We start from the raw sequence: 18,756 nt of genomic DNA on the forward strand, positions 1-18,756 counted from the left end.
AGTAAACCAATTACATCACTGTGCTTCAATTTTAAATTATAGCCAACAAGAAATCTAATATTAAGAGGAGTGGCCGGGTGCAGTGGCTCACGCCTGTAATTCCAGCACTTTGGGAGGATGAGGCAGGTGGATCACCTGAGGTCAGGAGTTCAAGACCAGCCTGGCCAACATGGTAAAACCCCGTCTCTACTAAAAATACAAAAATTAGCCGGGCGTGGTGGGGCACACCTGTAATCCCAGCTACTCCGGAGGCTGAGACAGGAGAGTTGCTTGAACCCGGAAGGTGGAGGTTGCAGTGAGCCAAGATCACGCCACTCCACTCTAGCCTGGGCAACAGAGTAAGACTCCATCTCACACACACACACACACACACACATCCACAAAACAAAAACAAAAAAAAAAACGTGTTTCTGTCTTCCCCACCATTCTGTTAGACTTTAAGCTGGGTTTCAGGACAACTTAGAATGTGTAGGTATGAGACTAAAATATGTAATTGATGAAAGTATTTTACCTAAAGTAGCATACTGAACATTTAAAACTATTTTAGAATCAAATTTGAAGGCTAAGTAACTTTATCGGTCATAGATGTTAACTATTTTTGAAATGAAGTCTTATTCTGTTGCCCAGGCTGGAGTGCAGTGGTGCAATCTCAGCTCATTGTAACCTCTGCCTCTTGGGTTCAAGAGATTCTCCTGCTTCTGCCTCTCCAGTAGCTGGGATTACAGGCACACACCACCATGCCCGGCTAATTTCTGTACTTTTTTTTAGTAGAGATGGGGTTTCGCTATGTTGGCCAGATTGGTCTCGAACTCCTAATGTCGGATCTGTCTGCTTCGGACTCCCAAAGAGCTGGGATTATGGACGTGAGCCACCACACCCAGCCAACAATTTTATAAATACAAGAATTAGTAGATATGGTGTCATTTTTATCATTATCTGAACAAAACCCCACATTCTCCCAAACAACCCAACACTACTTATATTGCACCATACAGAAATCCGCCATATTATGTAACATGTTGCACATACTATTCTGTCACCCAGACAGGTTGAGAACAGAAAACAAGGTTTGTAGTTTTTAATACCCCCTTTATTATATCTAGTGCTATCTTCTGCACACAACAGAAACTTGGATACTGCTTACCACATGACTCCAGTATAGACAGAAGGGTTTCAATATAATCTCCTAGTAATAAATTGATAGCTAAAAAGGGAACACATTAATTCCAAATTAATTTGTTCAACAAACATTTATTAATGGCCCAATGTACACCAGCCCATGCTGAGCACAGGAGCCAGGAAGATGGAGGAGACCTGCTGGGTGCTCTCCATCATCTCCCAACTGGTAGTCATTCCACCTGTAGACCATGGGCTCTTGGGGGCCTTCCAGATGACACAAGTCATTAGCAAGGAACAGCTGCTAAGTCTTGCACAGATCTATATTACTCCATGTTTCAACTGTATGCCAATGCTACAGTGATTAATATGCACATTCCTTTGAAAGCAATACTGAATTCCTATTAGCTATTGGTCACTGTGTATTTTCTCAGGAGATACTGACTGAGGGGATTTTAAACAACATTTATACATTAAAATATTTATACATGCTTGAAAACATTGGAAATACCTGATGTGAAAGTTTTAAGAAAATAGAAAGTTTAATAAAAACCAAAAAACCATTTTGGAAAAAGAGATCATTTTCAGAGTCTTCAAGGAATTACTAGCACCTCTAATCTGTACCTCAGGTACAAATATATTTGTTTGCAAAGGACATAAAATATGATTTTTACTTTTATACAAAGAGTATCATTACAAACCATCACATTTACATTGAGTACAAATATTGACCAGGAACCAATTTGTTTTTCTTTCTTGAAGTTAGGACTTTTAAAATTTTCTCTCCAAGGACCTTTTACTCCTAGAGCAGAGACTCCCTCAGTCCCTGAAATGTTGAGCCAGGAGGCCCAAAGGGTGGCCATGTGTGTGAAAATTTTTAGTCTCCCATGTAAAATAAATTTTGCATTCTGTTCTGTAATATTTACTTGCTTTTTAAAAAAGTAATCTTTTAAATATTTAACTGTTTCCTAAAATTTTTCTAGAAAAAAATCAACACTCCAGTAATATAGGTCCTATTTAAGCAGCAGAGCTATAGGCCTGATGCAGTTTCTCACACCTGTAATCCCAGCACTTTGGGAGGCCACGGTTGCAGGACTGCTTGAGCCAAAGAGTTCAAGACCAGCCAAGCCAACAAAGTGAGACCTTGTCTCTGCAAGGTTTTTTTTTTTTTTTTTCAGACGGAGTCTTGCTCTATTGCCCAGGCTGGAGTGCAATAGCACAATCTCTGCTCCCTGCAACCCCCGCCACCTGGGTTCAAGCAATTCTCCTGCCTCAGCCTCCCGAGTTGCTGGGATTACAGGCATGCACCACCACGCTCAGCTAATTTTTGTATTTTTAGTAGAGACGGGGTTTCACCATGTTGGCCAGGCTGGCCTCGAACTCCTGGCCTCAGGTCGTCCACCTGCCTCAGCCTGCCGAAGTGCTGGGATTACAGGTGTGAGCTACCATGCCTGGCCACAAAAATGTTTTTAAAAAATTAGCTGGGCGGTGTGGTGGCACTCAGGAAGCTGAGTGGGAGGATCACTTAAGCCCAGGAGGTGAAGGCTGCAGTGATCATGCCACTGCACTCCAGCCTAGTTAACAATGAGACCCTGTCTCAAAAAAAAAAAAAAAAAAAGTAGGGCTATAGAAGGTGATCCTCAAATATACATAACAAAACAACTTTTCAATGGTTTATTATATGCATAGGCAGGAAATGGGAGCCACACCCGCAGTCCCCCTGAGAATGTGGAAATAGGATGATATTTTGAGTTTCAAACTGTAACACAAACCATGGATCAGAGCAGAAGCAATGATGTATACAGGCAGAATGGCACCCAGGTGAGCTCAACTGAAACAAGGCTTGAGGTAATGACGTTATCTAATGGACGTGCCAATCAGAAGCTGATGTGGAGAAGCAACTACTGGCAGAGAATCTCTAGCACCTTCCAGGGGAAGCTGGTACCCTGGTCCACAAACATGAATATCACAGAAGATACATCCCCAGAGGGACATGGGTGCACGAGGCAACTTCCCTTGCTCAGAATCCATGCTCACCAGCTGATCATAATTTGGCTTCCCAGGAAGATTTGCCTAAAGGGAGAGAATAATTGATAGTTACATTTCTCATTGTAAATTAAAATACTGATAGTGTTTTAAAAAAATAGTTACTGTGAGCTTGGTTAATGTGGGTTTGCCATGATAGTTCCACTCTCTATGTACTGAAACACTGCGCCTGAGTTTTTAAGGATCTATGAGTTTATCAGACTTTCTGTACACATTAAATATTGGCCAAGGTATGGCCATCTCGCGAGAGTGACCAGCTGACCACATTCCTCTACTACCCTCAGGCCTCTATACCCACACTGTCCAATATGGTAGCCACTAGCCACATGTGGATATTGGGTGCCTGAGATATGACTAGTCCAAATTGAGATGTGCTGTTAAGTACACAATATACACTGGATTTCAAAGACTTAGTACCCCCCAAAAGAATGTAAAACATCTCATTGTTTTTATATTGACATTTTAAAATGATACAATATTTTGGATATATTGGAATAGATATTACTAAAATTCCATGTTTTCTAAACGTGGCTACTAGAAAACTGAAAATTACGTGGCTTGCATTCTGTTTCTATTGGACATCAACACTCTTCTGTACAAATAATATATTAATGTGTTTGACTTAGAAGTTTGCACCATATCCCTTCTAATGAATTGGACCTGGGAAGATACAGGAATGGCACAGTGGTACCTTTTTTACATTGGTATCAATCAAGTAGAATGGAGTGGCCTTTTCTTATCACTTTAAAAAGGCCAATGATTGATAGAAATAAATACAACTAGTATTTTAGTACTTGCAAGAGTTGCTGATGTCTTAGGCAGTTCACCACTGTGGGAACAAAAGGCCTGGCTCAAAGCTGACCTCTCCCCTGTGTTAGTCAGGACGCCGAACAGCCCTAACTAGGCTTCGGCTTACTCACTTGCAAGGTGAGACATTAGTAGATAAGCTCGGACTGAGTAAACATCTGAGGGATGAATGCAAGAGCCAAGAAGCTACCTTTGATTTCCTTGTAATTTAGCATTGTGTTTTCCAAAGGATTGAGTTAAAAGGTAAATGTCAAAGATAAAAATATGAAAAGATAGGTTTTTATTCATCAAAAGTTAACAGCAACAGGCACATATTAAAATGAGTATGGCAAAGCCTTTTACAAATGGCTTTACACTCAAGCTTTCTCCCAAGAAAATGGCTGTTGCAACAAACTGTAAACAATTAATAAACAGTCTTTTACAGTAACAAGGGAAATACAAATGAACTAAAAGAAAGCACCGGTTTCTCTTAAAACTAGATTACAGTTGTGCTTACTATACATAAAACAATTTAAAACAAATTACAAAAGTGGAATGTTTGAAGTTTAAAATTAGTCCTTATAGTTTGTCCTAGAAAACATCTGTTCACATCAAAAGGCCCGTCAAAGGGTAACGTTTCATCAAAGGGAGGGACAAGAAAACAATGCACTTTTTTCAAATCAAAACAAGAAGTTTGGTCACTTAGCTATGTGCATAGTTTAAGGCAACTGGAGCAATCTGTTACAGCTTACCTACCAACCTTCCCCTCCCCCAAGTGTGGCTGCTCATTATGTCACATTCTAAAATAATAAATAAAAGCTTACATTTCAAATCTCTTCCCACATGGAGAAACATAACATGCACAGTCACACATGCACAAACATGCACGCAAACACACATCCATACATTCACACACAACATACCTCTCACTCACTGCAGCGAAAGGGACTTTAGTACCCTTGATCTGAAGGACACACTTCCCCATCCCACTTTTATTTCAGATTGGCAAATACCCTGAGCTGATTATGGTGTTTTAAACATTCCACCTTTTTCTCGCATGTGCAGGTCAAGTGTACAGTAGTGAAAACAACATGCAATGTCTTCACTGCAGAATCATAATACAGCTAGGACATTGGTGTTCTTCCCCTCCCGCCCCAAATTAAAAACTAATCGTTAAAAAAAAATTGCATTGCCAAACAGCACTGGAGTGAAAGCTTGGCGGTACTCTATGATAAATCTCAGTTTCCAGTGCACGAAATAAAACTATAGCAAATGGGAGGCTTTGGTGGCATCCAAAGAAGAAAAAAGGCAAACCAGGGGGAAAGAGCTGCAGTCTAAAGTTTGATCTTTAAATTTGTTTTGAGTGGTTCCTTCACAATCATGCTCCAAGGCAATTTAGAACCAATATTTTCAGAGTTGATTTGTAAACATTGTCTTGCCAGAGGCAGCAGAGGCTGGGCACTTCACATTTCCATTTTCTCAGAGAGAACTTAGTGGAAGGTACAAGATACACATTGTTGCATCAGACTGGTTAAATTCCAAGAGATTGTTGCTGAACAATTCAACTTTCACGTTTTGAAGATTAGACGCTTTGAAAAAGTCGTGGCACATATCAAAACTTCCTTTGTTACTCCTTTTGGATTCTCTCCTGCTGGGCTTTGCATATTCAAGGTTCCACATGAAAGCCAAATTCATATTGCTGTATGTTCAGGTCTTACAATTAACAAGTGGGTTCAAATGATCCAACAGAGGAAATCTTGGAAATAAATAATGCTGGCTGGCATCACTCACTTGGAAACCTTGGCAGTCAAGAGTAAGTTCTCTCACCTCAAGACCCCATTTCACATTTCTAAAAACCTCCAGGAGGCAGTTTGTCCCACTGGTTCTGGGGGTTATGATAACCGATTTTCCTGAGGTAATAACTGTGAGTTCAACTCAAATGCAGCATCAGTGTCCTCACTACTGGACTGTTCTCTCTGCAGTCCCTTCCAGCTGGCTTTATTCAGCCCCACATGTCCAAGCATTGTCTGGGATAGCCTTGTATTGGAAAACCTGGCCCATTCTGTAAATAAAGGCTCCACTAGGTAAGTCATAAAACCTTGAGAAAATAAACAAGAAAAAGTTATTAACATATATGCTGAAACTCTATCTTTAAAACATCATCTATACAGTGTTAACCTTCCTACGTCCTACTCCAGTATTACCTAGATCTTTTTCAAAAGATTCCTGTGTGTGTGTGTAGGTGACAGAGTCTATAAATGTACATATCTGCTTTGAAGAACTGATTTCTTGGCTGGGTGCGGTGGCTCACACCTGTAATCCCAGCACTTCGGGAGGCTGAGACGGGCGAATCACGAGGTCAGGAGATCGAGACCATCCTGGCTAAAACGGTGAAACCCCATCTCTACTAAAAATACAAAAATTAGCCGGGCGCAGTGGCGGGCACCTATAGTCCCAGCTACATGGGAGGCTGAGGCAGGATAATGGCGTGAATCTGGGAGGCGGAGCTTGCAGTGAGTGGAGATTGCGCCACTGCGCTCCAGCCTGGGCAACACAGCGAGACTCCATATCAAAAAAAAAAAAAAAAAAAAAGATTCCTGTGTGTGTGTAGGTGACAGAGTCTATAAATGCACATATCTGCTTTGAAGAACTGATTTCTTAAGTAACTCAATGGAAATTTAAGTAAAAGTGAACTGACAAACATATCCAATCTTTTCCGGTTATCCTTCTCAGTGGCACAACTACATTCTTCTACTTAAGCAAACGTACACTGGCCATATCAACTCTGAGGATACCCGGGCATAACCCAATTTGAGGCAGAGTTGCAGGGCAACAACTGGAGGCTAAGAAGGGGTCTCCTTCAGGACTGAGGGTGATGTGGCCTGAACTGAAGTGGAGCTGGCAGTAGTCTACTGCTTTACCCCTCAGGGATGGAATCTTCATGCCTGGTCATGATTACAATTGGTCATTTTTTTTAACTCAGAATTTATAAAGCCAAAACTTATGATAAGAGTCAGTCTGAAAATAACAGGTGGGGTTAGTGAAAAAAAATAATTAAAGTGGACACCAACTGTGTACCAGAGACCTATTTGATAAACAATTCATATAATCTCCCTTAATTCACAGTCAGAAAAGGAAAACGAGTGATTTCAGGATTGTTTGCATCTTTAGGTTATACAGCACTCCACTGCACATTAGATCTGACTTAATACTAAGTAGTATCTTACACAGGGTCAAAAGAAGCCCTCTAGAAAATAGCTATCAATCAAATCATATTATATATCGGGAACAAATAACATCTTTCTCACATTTTGATCTGTTAAGAATGGGGAAAATATACGTTCAGATTCTATCACTGCTTTAAAATTGTCTTCATATCCAAGACTCGTTGCAGCAAAAGACCATGTGGAACACAGACAACATAGGTTCCATTTATCCAACATAAGAATCTCACCAGAATTAAAGCAACTAGCATCCACTACTTTTAATCAGGAAAGTTATATATGGTCTGATGGCTGAATTTTTAAGTGTATATAATTATGGTATCTGAAATACTATGTACAATATGTGCAATAAGGCTTTCTTTCATTGATCTATTCCCTTCACACATATTTACTGAGAACCTACTATGTCACTGGCACTGTGCCTGGGTATACAGCAGTGAATAAGACAGACAAGATCCCTGCCCTCAAGGAGCTTATGTTCTGGTAAGGAGAAAGAGATAGCAAACATAGAAAAGTGTCATTACAGTCAAAGCACACAGCGGCTTTCTGGCAGCCATCCTCACACTACAGTGTCATGTTGAGCCAGCCACCCAAAGCCCTGTCTTTCCTACGTGCCATAAAGTCATGAGCCACGAGTTGTGTACCCACATGCAGGCCCTTATTATTATAGGTTTCACACCATTCACCTTATTTCATCCCTCTCACTGTTCCAACTGGTTGAGATCCTTGGGATCTTACCTTCAACAGCCAACAAATTAGCTATCACTTCTGGCTCTATGTTAACCTAAAATTTCTTTTAGGTCTTAAATACCTGATAAAAATGAACAGGCCAGAGCCATGGACACAGCCTCTCTCTCAGAGGGCAGGACTCTCTATTAATTAGTACCTCGAACACAGCTGTTCAACCATTTGTGAATCCATTTAATTGTACTGGCCCCACAAGCCTCTACTTTATCTTCACAGATTTCACAGGACGCCTTGTCAAATGCCTTACTCTTATCCAGTACATGATATTTTCTTGTTCAACAAAATTAGTATTCCTATCAAAGAAGGAAACTGTATTAGTTCAACATGACTTGCACATACTGCCCCTATGCTGGGGAGTAGTAATCACTGCTTGGTGAGTTGCTAAGAGGCTGGGATTGGATTTGATGTCAGAAAGACCTGGATTTGAAGGCCAACACCAACACCTGTTGACTGCATGAAGTGGGCAAACCATCTGAAAATAAGGATGCTCAAAGCGCCTGTCCCCTAAGGTGGTTGTGTGTAGTCAGCAGATGTTAACGATCACCATCAGATCAGTGACCTTATCCCTGACAACCCATTCTACATCTGTACAACACTGACAAGATCAATAGCTTGAGATGAACAGTGAAAGGGATCTAGTTGTTACCTTATAAAAATTGCAATGTTTTAAATCTCATTTGCAAGTTCTCCCATTAAACAAGGGAGTAGTTTACTCAGATAAAAATACATTTAATATTAAAAGTAACTGAGTTGACTACCCATTCGCCTGTCTTCGATTCAATTCTCTTTTGTCCATTTTACTTATTTATTTATTTTTGAGATGGAGTGATGGAGTTTCATTCTGTTGCCCAGGCTGGAATGCAGTGGCACGGTATCAGCTCACTGCAACCTCTGCCTCCCAGGTTCAAGCGATTCTCCTACCTCAGCCTCCCGAGTGGCCATCACGCCCAGCTAATTTTTGTATTTTTAGTAGAGGTGGGGGGGTTTCACTATCTTGACCAGGCTGGTCTCGAACTCCTGACCTCAAGTGATCAGCTCGCCTTGGCCTCCCAAAGTGCTGGGATTACTTTTGTCCATTTCTAATGTATTCTTTTGCATTTGAAGATTATTCTACTTTAGAATCAAGACAAAGCATATCTGGTCCTAAATTGTTTCACTATCCTCCCAAAAGAAAAGCATCTGCTACCCTCAGCATTCCTGGCCAGTCTGAGCTCTCTGGGAGATTCGGCATCCCTCACACTCCTAAAGTCTGGGCCACACTTCTACATGCTCTTCCCTTCTCTACCTGTCACTCTGCAGTCAAATTGGCCACTACGCACTTTTCTTCCACCAGCATCCATTGCAATCACAATGTAGCACATACTGTGCTACCTTCTGAGTTTCTGGAAACCTCATCTTTCTGAACTTTGGGCACATATTTCACTGTGTTCAGTCTGATTCTCAAAGGCCCTATTTAACACCAGCTACCCAAATCACACTCCTCTCTCTATTCCTTGTTGAGCTACTGCCCCCGCAGAATCCTCCTCCTTTATACCCAAAGCCCAACACACTCAATCCTAGTCAACCTTCCTATGAACTTCTGCAACAAGCTACACATACTTCAGTCACAGGACACTTTCATTATGCTTTCTGTAATATTACAGTTAGTTCACTCAACACATAGTTCTCAAGGGCCTCCTGCTTCCGGTGTGGCGCTAGGCTCCAGGAATACACAACCAAGTGGATCAGGCACTTTGGAATCTGGAAGAAAAGTGACTGACTCCGCCTAAAGCAAGTGGAGAGCAGCTTCTGGAGAAGGTGACATTTGAGCTGCATCTTCAAGAAAAATAACTCTATGAGGCCCATGGAAAGCACTGGCGAGGCACAAAGAATGAAAGAACAGCGTGGACTTGGGAAACACAGAAGCGTCCCGAGATGCTGCAGGCAAGTGAGAGGGAAGCTGAGTCAAGATGGCTGCAGAGCATTTGAAGCTAGATTATAAGGGGCTGTCTAGGATGTTGAAGAGTTAGATTTAATCAACAGGCAGTGGTAAGAGTCCGGAAAGGCAGTGGCAGAAGCTGGTCTTCATATTATGATCAGGCTCAGTGGGTCACCTGTCCACTGTTATTTATCTTATTTTTGTCATTTCTTTGTTTACCTATCCATTTTTAAATGGCAGTCCCAAATGATGCAAAATAAGCTTCCACATGGGCATATAATAGATTCTTATTTACATAAGAACAGAAACAAGTTATTGCTGCTGCCTGTTCTGCAAAAATATGCTTTTTACATCCAAAATTAAATGAGAATTAGAAAAGTCGTAACAAGGGAAAACAAGGGTAAAATTTCTTAAATTATTTTAAAAAATAGAAATGAGCATAATTTTAATATTTTATATTTCAAATATATTTCCCTTCTTGATAAAAACAGTGGCATTTTTCTAACCAGCTATATCTAAATATATATAGTTACCAATCTGGATGTTGGCAATAGATTCAGTGTGACGATCGCAAAGTGGACTCACACTCAAATGATACTTTTTTTCTATATCTCCTATAAATGGAAAAAAAAGGAGTATTAATATGAAGAATATCTACTGGTTAAATACATAAGGCTTCAACATACCTGTGCATTTCTTAGGAAAAACACACTTAATCCTCCTTCACAATTAGTTCTTTTTAAACTTTTAAGTTATTCACACATAGAAGAGATTGCCAAGCTGATATTTTTATTTAAATGCAAGAGGTAGAAAACTTTCACTAGATGTCATCCCAAGACTGTAATTTATAACACATTAATATACAACCTGAAAGGAAGGTTCATGAAATAAAGATTCCTGGATCTGGGCTTTAAATTACACACACACAAGTTTTTCATGTTCATATGGCCCTCCACACATGACAAGGATAAAGCAAGTTCAGGGAAGTCTTTCTGTACAGCAAAATTCCAAACCTAATCTATCTCTACTCATAAATGCATAAATACATCTGATCATTCCAAAAGAGGACTTCTAAATTTCAAAACAGATACTCAATTTGTAGAGTATTGATTATATGTATATCTATTGTGAATTGTTACTAAAAATATCAAGACTCTACTGTTAGACCCGTATAAATACTGAGTTATTTTATTCTTATGATGTTAAAAAAATGAACTGGATGGATTAATTATCGCTCAATACTGTAACGTGCCTTGATGGAAGAATTCCTCCGTTACTTTTTCACTCCACTGCTTGCTTAATTCCCAGGTCCGACATGGGTTACAAATATCAGCACATTTCAAAGCCATCTAGCAAACAAAACATTAATATTGCTTTAAGATATATACACACTTGACAATAATACCAAAGAACCAAGTGCAAGGACTGGATTAACCATAAATATAAATAAATAAGCCAGAAATATAATTCTCCTATTTTTAGATGTAAGAATTTATGAGAATAAAATGCTATTTCTTAATTGGTACCCTAATCTTATAAAAACTGTCTTCATCAGAAATCTTGAGTATGAAAAACACATAACCGATGATGCCTTCCTAGGTAGCAGATTCACCAGTGATCTCCTTCTGGAAGGAGTGTGTGCTAATCGAAGGAAATTCCTTAGCTTGCCCTCAAGATTTAACCACTCTGAAAAACTACACTAGAATATTTCATTTTTTAGTTTGACAGTCACATAATTTATCCTAGAAATAGGATGTTTCCAAGCCCCATTTTACCTGTAAAACCAAATGTCTATGTCTGGTGTCTTCTAGGCATAAATCACCTCTATCCAAATGGGACCTAAACAAAGACAGATACTCATTCTGGCGACTGATGTCTGTGGCTAGTATCAGAGCACCTATCTGTGTCTCCATTTGTTGCCTGGAATTAGAGAAATACAAAGAGAAAATACAAGACTTTCAATTAAATGTTTACTTCTTGATTTTTTTTTCTTAACCGTAATAATCGGAAGGCTTTATGGTACCCTAAAATATCCAACTATCATTCAATTTAAAATTTATCACACAAAAAAATGAGTTTCATGGAATGCTTCAAAAAAAGCTATTAAAATAATCAAAACTAAAACCAAGAGAGTTTGTAGGAAAATACCAATATGCAAACATTCCAAAAGGAGAGCCTTTATTTTGCCAGTCAAGGTGGTATTATTTGCTTAAAAAACAAAAATCAATATAACATTGGTATGTTGTCTGAGAAAGTTCCTTGCTGGGATTCTTTGCTGGAAAATTCTTGTGCTAAGGGTAATTACACAACTTTGGTTTCCTTTTTAGTGCCTGAGATCTGAAGGCAGAAGGAAGATTCAAATAGAAAGAATAATGACCCATTCAACAGCTGACTCCTACAGACATTTTGACTAAGATGCCTGTTGCAATTCCCCTGAGCAACTTAATAAAGTTCAGAGTCAACTGTGTTTTCAAGGTTAAACTCAAGAACCAATCAGTTATCTGTAAATGCATATCCAATTTTTCTGGAAGGAAAAAGGTAACATGTTAATACAAACAGCAAATACATACATCATTTATAAAACTGCCTCAGGTCACTTAAGATAAATACACTTTAAAAAAAATTCTTGCCTTTTGTTTTAATGGGCCATAGCAAACACTATCTCTGTATAATGATCAGTAAAGAGCTGTCAAATAGATACAAAGACTCACAATATTGAATGTTAAATAAAGCAAACTCTAAATGAAGAAAACATTAAATAATGCTATTAGGTAGTATTCCTTATTTCCATTTTTATTAAATCTGAGAACTCAACAGGGTTAATCATCAAATGAAAAACATGATTTTTAAAAAGGGAATAATGAAGCAAACATTTTAATCTGTCTTAATTTTAAGATCATAATTTACATATACAGTGTGTTTAAACAATTTTCGTATTTGTACTACAGCAAAAAATGATTTTATGTACCAGAAGTATTATCATACTCCAAATGGTATCTGTGAATAAAGATTTAAAAAAATAAAAAATAAAGTCCAACTTTTTTCTCACGGTCATTACATAAAATACTTAGTTTTTCATAAAGTTGTTTTAAATTATGAAAGGGAAACCATTGAACAGCAGGTGGAACTTAAATTTTAATACTCAAACATATTTTTATGCCTCACCACTTTTCTTGACGTGGATGGCTTCGATCCACTTTCATGGTTTCGTGACTTGCATTTTCCCTCAGTGTAACATTACTAAAAAGCTTGTGTGTGGACCACACTACGGCAATGATGTGAGATTTTTTTTTTTTTTTTTTTTTTGAGGCAGAGTCTTACTCTGTCGCCGGGGCTGGGGTGCAGTGGCCGGATCTCAGCTCACTGCAAGCTCCGCCTCCTGGGTTTACGCCATTCTCCTGCCTCAGCCTCCCGAGTAGCTGGGACTACAGGCGCCCGCCACTTCGCCCGGCTAGTTTTTGTATTTTTAGTAGAGACGGGGTTTCACCATGTTAGCCAGGATGGTCTCGATCTCCTGACCTCGTGATCCGCCCGTCTCGGCCTCCCAAAGTGCTGGGATTACAGGCTTGAGCCACCGCGCCCGGCCAATGTGAGATTTTATAAACCATCACCATCGTGTTATTCACATTAATGCTCTTTATTAGGTTCTAAAATAGCCCACTTATTTTTTTTTCTAAAATATTAGGGTTTTTTTCATTCATTATTGTATCCTATAGCTCCAGAAGTGTGACTCCAGGATTATGCTATTGAGGATATTAAGGCACTGTCTTTACTTTCTTGTCAGTTTTGAAAACTTCTGGGAACAGATTTTAATAAATCTATTTAATATAATAGAATGTTTACATTCCATCCACTTAACCTTTATACCTAGACCTTAAGGTTTTATTCAGCTGAGTATGGAAATATGTAATATCTATTTATGTAAATAAGCAGTATACTATGCCTGAGCCATTGTGTATTTGGAGTGATTTTATAGTATTCAAATCCATGGAATAGTCTTTTATAAAAATAACTATCCATTAAAATGTTACTGACTATACAGTAGTATAGGTCTAAATTATTAAAATTGTATATAATTTGACAAACACTGAAAACCGCAGAATACCTGAACATCACAATTTTTAAAACTTTATAAAATTACTTTACCCACTTAACTTCTATAACCAATAACAAATTAAATTTGTCTTAATCCAACCTACCTGCTTTCTAATGGCAGATGTGAGAATAAGCCTGATTCTCTCAATAAGCCCACTGCAGATCTCCAGTGGTGATTTTCCAGTACTGAGGTATTCTACAACAAAGGACGTTTCTGAGTTACTTAATGATACGTCTCTTTCTGGACATATCATTACTAACAATACTGTTAGCAATATTAATCTGGTTAAAATTCTAATATTCACTGAGAATTTATTTTCATTACTTTCATTTCTTCAAAATATGAAACATTTTCTAGAATGCAAAAATAGTAAGTCTTGATGATAAAATTGCACTAACCTTGTATAAAGTTGCCAAGTAATGGTTAGTTTTAATAAGGAAAGGTTGATTAACACCTGGATGATCCAGATCATGAGTGGCAGCTGCAATTAAGCTCAGCAAGATATCCCAAGGAGTTACAGAATTGGCAAGCTGAAGTGTGACAAAAGAATAATGAATCACAGATATATCTAAAATAAGCTCTAGCAGCCAATGGCAGTGGTGACAATCTCCTCCCTCTTCACGTCATTCTTCAGGCAGTTGTTCATTAGGTCCACTAAGCACACCTGCCAGGTCCTGGCCTCCTCATCACCACACTGGCAAAGGCATGATACAACAGTGGCCCTGCCCACGTGGAGTTTACAGAGCTCATCCTTAGGCCATTTCATTTTTAACAAGCTTAATTAAAATGGCAGCTAAAGCATAAACCATTCTTTTTGAGAAATAATGGCTTTAAAATGACAAATACAGTTTGGCACATTTTTATTATTGTAGCCATTACTGAACAAAAGACCTAATATTTTAAGGGTGTTTATCAACAAACTGGTTATTGGATTTCAATAATGTAATCTAAAATGTAAGGTTATTCCTGTAGTCCTGATGTTTAAGGAGGCAAATGAGTAATCATGTTAAGTGGAAGTCTGTGTCAAGTCTGTGATAAAATCCTCCCTCAACGGATGGATACATTCATAACAATGACACAATGTATTCATGTCAGGGAAAGCAATCTTGTACATCAGAAATTGTAACTTTATTCTTAATAATCATTACCAAACTTACTCGATATAATAATCACAATAAATAAAAGTTTGTGATTAGTTGACAAATGTTCAATGATAAAAAAGATGACCTTGACTATATCACCTATTTTTCGGGAATCGCCTCTCATTTTCTGGCAAACTTTGCCAGATTTGTGTTCCCACAGCACCTCATGGTCTGCCACAATACCACTCATCAGAGCACAGTATTATTTAGGTTTACGTTAGGACGGTGCTGACTAAACTGTAATGATCCTGTGCTCTAACAGTGAAAACTTTGGAGTGTACACCACTAATATTAAGTATATTTACTTATAGATTATTACAATAAACTAACATTTATATGTTATTATACAATGAATATAAAAACTGAAAATTTAAAAAATGAGATAAAAAATAAATTTAGATTCAAATTCTATTATTTTCTTTCTCTGCTAGAATGAATCAATCTTCTTTTTCTACTCCCTGTGTTAAGTTCATCTCAGTCAGAGAAATCACTGTCTGAGGGCTTGAATCTCCTGGAAAACTATAACCTACCTGGAAGCAGAGATGCATATTATTTATTTTTGTATCGCATATAATTAGTACATGGAGAAGGTCAATGAATAGGAGAAGATGAAGAAAATTATTTCCTCTTTAGGATATACAAAAGCACTGAAAAAATAAAGCATTCTAAAGCACTGCTTTAATAATGAAGACGAACAGAATGCATAGGATATAAAGCAATCTCCCCTCCTTGACATACACATGAACGGCATGGGTGTCTATGTCTTATGAACATGTGATTTATCAGGCAGTGTGCAAAGGGGTGACATTCTTATTGGCAGAAGAATAGACATCCTGGGAGAATACAATAATCCCAAATTACACTGATTCGAAAAATTAACGTATGACTGCACACGACATCAAAACAATCTCAGGTATATTAAAGAGTTAACCATTAAAAATAGGAACATGAAAAAAAGTAGCTGAATTCTCAAAAATTCTGTGAAGAGAAAGTAACTTTAAAAACAAATCACACATATTCAAAAAATATTTGATATAAAAATGTAACATTTCTGCTTGTAGAAAAAAAAAACCTTCCATCGGAAAGAAAATTTTCAGTATTATAACAAAGACGAGGACTTCAATAACTTAACTTTTTCAGGTGGATTAAAAGACAGATGTTATTTCCATTCTGTGATTGTATCTGGTAAGAGCTGACAACAAAGAAATGTCCAGAAAAGAAACTACAAATTATTTAACATACGTGAAGGTCAGATTTTACTTGTATCTGCAAAGCCATCATTAGTGTTCTTTTTCAATAAAACAGAAAAGTATTAAGTGGTGGGTTTTGCTTTGTTCAGTGAAAAACACTGTTTTCATTGCCTGCCAGCCCTTATGATTTTCCATTGTAATGGTTATCACAGTAAGTTTTGTTGGTGGTAGCTTTTTTTTTTTTTTTTTTTGGCTAAATTGGCAAATCAAAAATGTAGTAGAAATACCAGAAAGAAGGTACTTGAGATACTGGTGGCTTGCTGAGGGTAAAGAAGAGGTGGCACTATCATGGAGGAGAGCAGTTTAGTGAGATAAAATGTTCTGAATCAATATTGTATTTTTATTTTTCCTAATGATGCTACCTCTGAAAACAGATTCTATTTTTTTGAGACAGAGTCTTGCTGTCGCCCAGGCTGGAGTGCAGTGGTGCAATCTCGGCTCACTGCAGCCTCTGCCTCCCAGGTTCAATCAATTCTCTTACTCAGGCTCCTGAGCAGCCGGGATTACAGGCACCTACCACCATGCCTAGCTAATTTTTTTTTTTTTTTTTTTTTTGTACTTTTGGTAGAGACGGGGTTTCACCTTGTTGGCCATGCTGGTCTCAAATTCCTAACCTCAGGTGATCCGCCTGCCTTGGCCTTCCAAAGTGCTGGAATCACAGGTGTGAGCTGCCATGCCCTGCCTAGTGAAGACAGATTCTTGACACATTATGTTCATCCTGAGAAATTACTGAAAGAAATGAACCTCCCACACACAGAAGGCAAAAGGACAAGGCGGTCCTTGCAGGGCTCCTCAATCCCCAGGCCATGGACCGGTACTGATTTGTGGCCTGTTAGGAACCTGATAGGAACCAGTGCAGAGCAGGAGGTGAGATGCCAGCCAGTGAGCATAAATGCCTGAGCTCTGCCTTGGAAGCAGTAGATTCTCATAGGAGCACAGACCCTATTGTAAACTGTGCACATGAGGGATCTAGGTTGCACACTTCTTTTTTTTTTTTTTGAGATGGAGTTTTGCCCTTGTTGCCCAGGCTGGAGAGTAATAGCGCAATCTTGGCTCACTGCAACCTCCGCCTCCCGAGTTCAAGCGATTCTCCTGCCTCAGCCTCCCAAGTAGCTGGGATTACAGGCATGTGCCACCACGCCTGGCTAATTTTGTATTTTTAGTACAGACAGGGTTTCCCCATGTTGGTCAGGCTGGTCTCGAACTCCCGACCTCAGATCGTGATCTGCCTGCCTCAGGCTCCCAAAGTGCTGGGATTACAGGTGTGAGCCACTGCGCCCAGCCAGCACACTTCTTTTAAGAATCTAATGCCTGATGATCTGAAGTGGAACAGTTTCATCCCGAAACCATCCCCCTCCCCATCCAAGGAAAACATGTCTTCCACGAAACTGGTCCCTGGTGCCAAAAAGGTTGGGGCCCACTGCTCTAGAGGTCTAAAAACAGAGAAGAAGGCTGGGCATAGTGGCTCATGCCTGTAATCCCAGCACTTTGCAGGACCGAGGCAGGCAGATCACTTGAGGTCAGGAGTTCGAGACCAGCCAGGCCAACATGGTGAAACCCCATCTCTACTAAAAACACAAAAATTAGTTGGCCGTGGTGGCACACGCCTATCAGCTACTTGGGAGGCTGAGACAAGAGAATCGCTCGAACCCAGGAGGCGGAGGTTGCAGTGAGCTGAGATCGTGCCGCTGCACTCCAGCCTGGGCGACAGAGCAAGACTCCATCTGAAAAACAAAACAGAACAAAACAAAAACATAAAAACAGAGAACAGTTAGAGTAAACCCAGCCAATGATAAAGCCCATATACAATATCATTCATTAACAGCTCATATTGACGAAGCACCTACCATGTGCCGGTGCTGTTTTAGGGGACAGGTAAATATTAGGGGACAGACAAAAATTCCTGTCCTGGAGGCCTGACATTCTTGTGGTTTCCACGTCAGGTTCCCATGTTTTACAAGTAAGATTCTGGGGGCCAAAATTCCTATCTTATTCATATTTTTGTCACTAGCAATTAGCATCTACTCAGAGCATGAATAAGTGTACATTCACAAGAAAGGCAATTCAACCATTACCAGTCTCGCTGATATCAAAGGGAAGGATGCAGGGGCCAGGGAGGGATGTGGGGGGGCAGGTTCTTTTGTCAACTGCCAGGGACAAGTAGAGCAAAGTTTAAAGGTTCAATGTTACAGTGGGTTTATGTCTGGGATGTGTAAGCGTAATTCTTATCTAGACTTAGTTTAAGTATAGTTATTAAGTAAAGTAACTACACTCATTACAGAAACATGAAACTAAACATTAAAATAGGAAACAAAGGGAAAATCACAATCTCCTCAGCTGACAACTATGAATGTTACCAGTGTCAATCATTCAAGGAGACTTTGGACTCAACTTGAACAAAATGCTTTATAATCCACATAACTTCAGCCTT

General features: G+C 39.1%; 1 protein-coding gene across 2 annotated transcripts in view; it reads right to left on the reverse strand.

Annotated features, from left to right (window-relative positions):
- Positions 1 to 4,232: 4,232 nt before the first annotated feature.
- PDE7A (phosphodiesterase 7A) overlaps positions 4,233 to 18,756 on the reverse strand; it is a 124,636-nt gene continuing 110,112 nt past the window's right edge. For both annotated transcript variants that reach the window (XM_010371570.2, XM_010371571.2), the window contains exons 8-13: positions 14,332 to 14,463; positions 14,037 to 14,128; positions 11,613 to 11,757; positions 11,090 to 11,186; positions 10,371 to 10,451; positions 4,233 to 6,046 (exon numbers count right to left, since the gene is read on the reverse strand). In XM_010371570.2, coding sequence (XP_010369872.2) covers positions 5,841 to 6,046; positions 10,371 to 10,451; positions 11,090 to 11,186; positions 11,613 to 11,757; positions 14,037 to 14,128; positions 14,332 to 14,463 — 753 coding nt within the window. In that variant the 3' untranslated portion in view covers positions 4,233 to 5,840. The remainder of the gene's footprint in view (positions 6,047 to 10,370; positions 10,452 to 11,089; positions 11,187 to 11,612; positions 11,758 to 14,036; positions 14,129 to 14,331; positions 14,464 to 18,756) is intronic.

This window comes from Rhinopithecus roxellana, chromosome 9 (genome assembly GCF_007565055.1).
Source record: "Rhinopithecus roxellana isolate Shanxi Qingling chromosome 9, ASM756505v1, whole genome shotgun sequence".
NCBI lineage: Eukaryota > Metazoa > Chordata > Mammalia > Primates > Cercopithecidae > Rhinopithecus > Rhinopithecus roxellana.